We start from the raw sequence: 6,614 nt of genomic DNA, 5'->3' as shown, positions 1-6,614 counted from the left end.
AAAGGGAGAAAGAGAGGGAGGGAGGGAGGGAGGGAGGGGAAGAGGGGCAAAATGTTTGAGAGGGCTAAGCCCTGAAAGCCAGCGGGTAGCAAAAACAAAGACACACAAGCCCATGGAACCAGGAGCCAGAGGCAGTCCAGCAAAAGAGGCCAGGGCTCAAACCCAGACTCTGCCACCAGCCACAGACAGTCTTAGACTTCAGCTTTCAGAGCCCGTGTCCCTACGAAAAGGAAAAGCTCAAGGCCTGCCCTTCCTCATGAGAGCAGCTGCAGAGTCAAAACAGGATGTGACCCTTTAGAAGCAACCCATGGTCAAAATAAAAAAGAAGAAAAACAGAATAAAGCAATCCATCTTAGCATTAAACGACATAGATATATCAATAAAAAAAAAATAAGTAAAATGCAGTGGGTAAGGCAATCCGAGGCCCAGATTTCTGAAGATGCACATTTTTATTCAGAAATTATTTTCAATCTTTTTATTTTTATTTATTTATTAATCTGTCTGTTTTAGAGCCAATATTCCATATAGCCCATGTTTCCCTCAAACTCATGGTGTAACTGAGGATGACCTTGAACTTCTGATCCTCCTGTCTCTACCACCCAAGTGCAAAGACTGTGCCACCGCACCTAGTTCAAGGCAGTGCTGGGAACGGAACCCAGGCAAGGACATTCTACGGACTGAACCACACCCCATCACTAGATGCTGGCTGTGTACTATAAATAAGTAAATAGCCAGCTGCTGGCATCGAGCAAGTGTTGGCTCACACCATAGCACAGCCCACTGCCTGACTTCTAGACTCAGAACAGTGCAGAGTTGTAGAGAAGTCTCTTGCAGAATCTGCCTCATTGACCAAAGGTGTGGTGGAAGGGGAGGGGAGAAGGTTTCTGCCCTTTATGAAGGCAGCCTGGCCGCATAAACCCCCCAGGCCTGCTTCGCGGCTCACCCCAGAACCAGCTGGCTCAGTTCTGCTTCTAGACAAACCCCAAGGGGCTGGTGACACTCTGGAGGTTCAAAGCCAGCTGACTTCACAGCTGAGTACCTCCTGGCTACACAGATTTCTAGTTGAAAACAGCCCCATTGTGAACTGGGGAGTGGATATGAGGAGGGACCTGAGTTCAGATCGCAGAATCTACATATACAGCCAGCTATAACCTATAACCAGAGCCCTTCAGGGGAGGGGATGTGGGGACAGGAAGATCTCTAGGGCTTGCTAGCCACCAGCCTAGATGAAAAACAGTGAGCTCCAGGTTCAGAGAGAGAATCAGTCTCAAGGGAATAATGTGGGGGTGATAGAGAATACATAATACCCTCCTCTAGTCTCACAGGCATATATACCCTCACATACGTGTACACACACACACACACACACACACACACACACACACACACTGACATGTTCTGGTACTAAAGCTCACTCTGAGAATTGCACCGTTTGGACTTAAACTTGCTATGAAGCTCCAGATCCTCCAATGTCTAGCTCTCCAGTGCCAGGTTACGTGGCTGATTTGCCCCTCTAGACACAGTTTGTGTGGTGCCGGGCTCAAACCCAGGCTTTCTTTCATACTTGCTAGGCAAGCATTACCCATGGCCACACACAGTCTCTGGGCCTTCTCCTGTCAGGGTAGAGCTGAGCTGTGACAAGGAAGCTTGGATTTGAGGGGAGTGGTTAAGGTGTGATTGGGAGGGATGGCCATTACCTTGGAGCCCTTAAGAGCACTGTCCCTGGTTTAGCTCAGGCCCCACAAGAAGTGGCAAAGTCGCTGAGTGCAGCTGAGACTTCTCTTGCCCTGTGTTAAACTATCCACTCACTCAAATCAGGCTTTTGATATCTTATTAGTTCCTGCATCTGTGGGGGGGGGGGTCTGTGAACCGGTGTATGTGTGTTATTCATATGTGTCTGGTTCAGGTGTGTGCGTTAGACACATGAGTATGTGTACAAGTGTGTGTTACACACGTGTCTGGTCTGTGTGCAGGTGTGTGTGTTAGACACATGAGTATGTATGTAAGTGTGTTACACATATGTGTCTGGACTGTGTGTAGGTATGTGTGTTAGACACAAAAGTATGTAAGTGTGTGTTACACATATGTGTCTGGTCTGTGTGTAGATGTGTGTGTTAGACACATGAGTACTGTGCAAGTGTGTTACACATATGGGTCTCTGTGTGTTAGACACATAAGTATGTGTGCAAAAGTGTGTTACACGTATATGCCTGTGTGCAGGTGCGTTGTTATATGCACATGTGTTTGTGTGCAGGCACTCCACACATACATGTGCATGTGGATCAGGCATCTCCACCTTATCTTGTCTAGTCAGGTTCTCTCACTGAACCTGAACTCACCAATACAGTTAGACAGAGAGCCCCCTCCCCCAGGGTGCTCCTGTTTTCTGTCCTCAATGCTGAGGTGACAAGCAGGCCTTACTGGTGTATCTGGCTTTTCAGTGATGCTGAAACTCAGCTCAGGTCCCTGTGCATGTCCACTGAGCTGTCTGCCCAGTTCTGCTAGTTTTGTGCCAGCAGAGGTATCTATTCTTTTCTCCTGAAACCCCGAAGGAGGGTGGAGCCTTTAACCAGGCACATGCTCTCTGGGTACCGCAAAACTGGCCAACTTCTCCTTTTTTGTGCCCAGGCCTGATTTCCCTGGGCATTTGAGTTGACAAATCTAATTTACACGAAACACTCTGTATTAACACTCATCCTGAGTCACAGCAGGGCAGGAACTGAGAGCCTGATTATTGTTGGCCGGCTTCTAGAAACTTCCCTGGTACAGAACAAACAAGTACACTTGACTGAAAAATCTGAGGCATGTACCCAAAGGACTCTACTTCCTACTACAGAGACACTGGCTCATCCATGTTCACTGCTGCTCTTTTCACAATAGCCAGGAAATGGAACCAACCTAGATGCCCATCAACAGATGAAGAGCTAATGAAAACGTGGTCCATGTGCATGATAAAATTTTATTTAGTCATTAAACATGAAATTTGCAGGAAGATGGATGAAACTTCGGGGAAACAAGTGAGGTAACCTAGGCAGAGGAAGACAAACACTTCATGTTCTTTCTCGTAGGCAGAGCCTGGCTTCTCCTTCTTATATATGCATATTGATGTGGGAGTGAGTGGGAGTGGCGTCCGAAGACTAGAAGGGGTCACGAGAGGCCAGGAGCAAGAGGCCCTAAGGGAGGAGGCTGTGGAGAGTGGCAGAGCACTCACGGTATGAAAATGGAAGGGGTGAGAGGGTACAAAAGGGTCGGGAGTGCAGGAAGACGGGAGAGGAGCTTGTATTGGGATAGCAGGCAAAACTGTGTGTGTGTGTGTGTGTGTGTGTGTGTGTGTGTGTGTGTGTGTGTGTGCGCGCGCGCAACATGGGGAAATCTGTTACTAATTTAAGAAAGAAACTGGGCTGGAGAGATGGCGCAGTTGGTAAGGTGCTTTCCTTGCAAGCGTGGGGACGTGAGTTCAGTCCCCAGACTCCACACTTGTAATCGCAGTGTTGGGGAGACAGAGGCAGGTGGATCCCTGGGGCTCAGCAGTCAGCCATTTTAACCAAATTGGTGAGCTCTAGGACAGTGAGAGACCCTTACTCAAAGGAGAGGGACAGCCTTTATGAGGACAACACACACGCCTCACCCCCATGCATTAAAAATAAAGTTTTCTTTTTTTGTTTGTTTGTTTGTTTGTTTGTTTGTTTGTTTTTCGAGACAGGGTTTCTCTGTGGTTTTGGAGCCTGTCCTGGAACTAGCTCTGTAGTCCAGGCTGGTCTCGAGCTCACAGAGATCCGCCTGCCTCTGCCTCCCAAGTGCTGGGATTAAAGGCGTGTGCCACCACCGCCTGGCAAAAATAAACAGTTTTCTATGCACTGGTAGTGTTAATTGTCCCTGTGTGCTGCTCAGGCAAACAGCAAATGCTCCTTGTTAACTTTTCATGATGCTAAATAACTTAAAAATAAAACCAACCACGTGCAGGATAGCCTTAAAGTGATATAATTCATAAACTTTCAGTTTCGTACCAGAACTGCTAAAAGACCACAGCAGCCTCAGTCTTCCAAGAACAGGGCCCATGTTAGACATAACCCTGTGGCCCTTCTCCCTCTAAACCTGATGTGCGGTGGATCTTTAGACTCTGATGGAGTGAGGCAGGATTAAAATAGCTGAGCTTCTTCACCTCACCAAAGACCATCTGCACCATGGGGTAATGAGTGACTGCCCCAGCTAAAAGAGCTTCTGCTATTGAGAGAGAGAGAGACAAGGAGTATTTCTATAGAGGCCTTTGAGCAAAGTCATCCATCCCATGCCATGATGCCTGCTGGAAATTCATCTTTAATATCTTAATAAATGACTGTATCAACTGGCACAGTGCTAAAAAGCTCTACCCAGTGCTAGTTCTTCAAGCTCAGGTGTGTTCATAGACTCTGAAAAATCAGGTGTCACCTACCCAAAGTGTAGCATGCATAATCATCCCTGGTGCCTTCTATGCTAAGCAGATTTATACGCTAGCAAAATGGGTCATGTGACATAGAGTTTGATGAGGAGGAGGCCAGACAGGCCTAAGACCTGCAGCAGCTGGGCAGATGGTGGGAGACAACTCAGTCCTTAGAAGGGAGGGAACCAAGCATAGAGGTGGTCACAGTGTTTTCGCAAGCTAACTGCAGCCCTAAAAGTGACTGAGTACCCTAAGTAGGCCCCTTCCTAGTCTGGCTTCTGCTTTTCCTTCCTGAGAGATCACAGGAGCAGGTTCAGGGCAACGCTGCTGATAAAGAACAGTTGAAGTGCTGATGGACTATGAAAGAGATGGCTTCAAGAGAGGAAAGAAACAACGCCAGCAGCCATCTGGATGCTTCTACCAAATGTAGCACAATATCCCTTTAAGTTTTCATTAACTCTGTGTGTGTCCGTCTGTCTACCTTTTTCTGTCTCTCTCTGTGTGTCTCTCTGTTTCTTTCTCATACACATACACACACACAAAGGAGAATTACCCTCAAGATGACACAGCATCTATAAGAAACAGACTATGGACAGTTATATAAATATTTCCTGTAAATTGAAACATTCCCTCCTGGAGCAAGGCTCTTAAGACTCAGGAAGTAAAGGAAACTTACAAGGTACAGAAAGCCAACAAAACTCACAAGTCTCAGGAAGCTCCTGAAATTTACAAGACTCACAAGGTCCCACTTCCAAAGTTATACAAGCATTACATAAGCACAGGTGCAATATGTCATCCAAAAGATTAATGCAGTCTCCCTGATCATTCTGACATATATAAAATGGTATACTGTAGTCAAGCTGAAATCTAAACACATCTGACAAGCCAATGTTTCTTGTTTACATTGTCCTGAACCCAAATGTAAAAAATTATAAAAGCAGCATCTTTATCATCTAGTAACCAAATCAGTTGCCTTCTATGAAGGCTACCCAATAGGAAGCTACAAAAATATCCAGAGAGAATAGGGGAAGAAAGAGTTAAAGTAATCATCAGAGGACAAAACAGTGAGAAACATCCCTGTCAGAAATTGTTTTTTCTAGTTTATATAGCTAGACATCAGTCATGCTAGGAAACCTATGGAAATAGATTTACATCTGCACTGAGGTGCAAAATAAAAAAGAAATGCTTCTTATTATAGTAATCATTGGATTCAGACAACAGGCTGGATCACAGCTGCACCTATACAATTCTTCTTGTAGGAAAAGAAAGGCATCTTGCTTTAAAACTCGTCAAAAAGCCAGCAGGACACAGAAGGCAGAGCCAGCTCAAATATGTGGAGTCTCATGTGACCCAGAACTTCACTATACAGTGTCATTTGTGTCCCTGGAGTGAGTTCTTCGGGTCCCTAAGAGGGCCTTCCTTCCCTTACCCACCCACTGCAGCAGACCCGTGTGACAATCAAGGAGGGAACTTGAGGGACGAACATTAGGAAAGAAGGACCTTACCACTTCAGGGAGCAGCCTTGTTGAAAGGTCATGGATGGCTTTGACCACTATACAGATAGATGACAGAAGAAAGATCACCCCCAAGATGACACAGGCTCTGTAAGAAAAAGAACATGGATAGTTGTGTAGTTATTTCCTCTAAATTAAAACATTTTCCCCCCGGAGGGAGGCTCATTAAGCCTCAGAAAGTAAAGGACACTTACAAGTCTTAGGAAGTCAACAAAACACACAGGTCTCAGTAAACTCCTGAAACTTACAAGACTCACAAGGCCCATTCTTGAATGTTACATAAGCAGTAACAGTTGCTGAGAAGAGGTGATTTTCTTCAGTGGAGCTGCCTGAAGGTTGTAGAGGGAGCTCCTAGGAGGCAGCTTTTGTGACTTATCACTGTACTGGGACAAGCTTTTCAATGATGCAGCTGCCTTTAGTCAACCTGTGCTCCTGTAAGTAGCCCCAATGAAACTCATTGTTCACTAATCTACTTAGATGGAATCATTTCTTTGGTATGTTGCCAATTCCGTATCTAGAATGGATTCCAGGGGCTTGCTGAAAAGTTAATGTAAACAAACCAGTGAGCTCCAGGTTCAGTGAAAGACCTCAAAAAGTGACAGAAGAAGGTGCCTGAAATTGCTCTCTGGCCTATACACCACAGAGAGAGAGAGAGAGAGAGAGAGAGAGAGAGAGAGAGA

The 6,614-nt window shown here is 45.9% G+C and overlaps 1 protein-coding gene across 1 annotated transcript in view; it reads right to left on the bottom strand.

The window, feature by feature from the left end:
* Positions 1–6,614, bottom strand: part of Tmem163 (transmembrane protein 163) — a 184,207-nt gene that overhangs the window by 25,085 nt on the left and 152,508 nt on the right. Inside the window, exon 5 of the mRNA XM_026779865.1 lies at positions 5,926–6,022. Coding sequence (XP_026635666.1) covers positions 5,926–6,022 — 97 coding nt within the window. The remainder of the gene's footprint in view (positions 1–5,925; positions 6,023–6,614) is intronic.

Source organism: Microtus ochrogaster, chromosome 6, assembly GCF_000317375.1.
Source record: "Microtus ochrogaster isolate Prairie Vole_2 chromosome 6, MicOch1.0, whole genome shotgun sequence".
Lineage (NCBI taxonomy): Eukaryota > Metazoa > Chordata > Mammalia > Rodentia > Cricetidae > Microtus > Microtus ochrogaster.
This window is presented reverse-complemented; position numbering and strand designations above follow the sequence as displayed.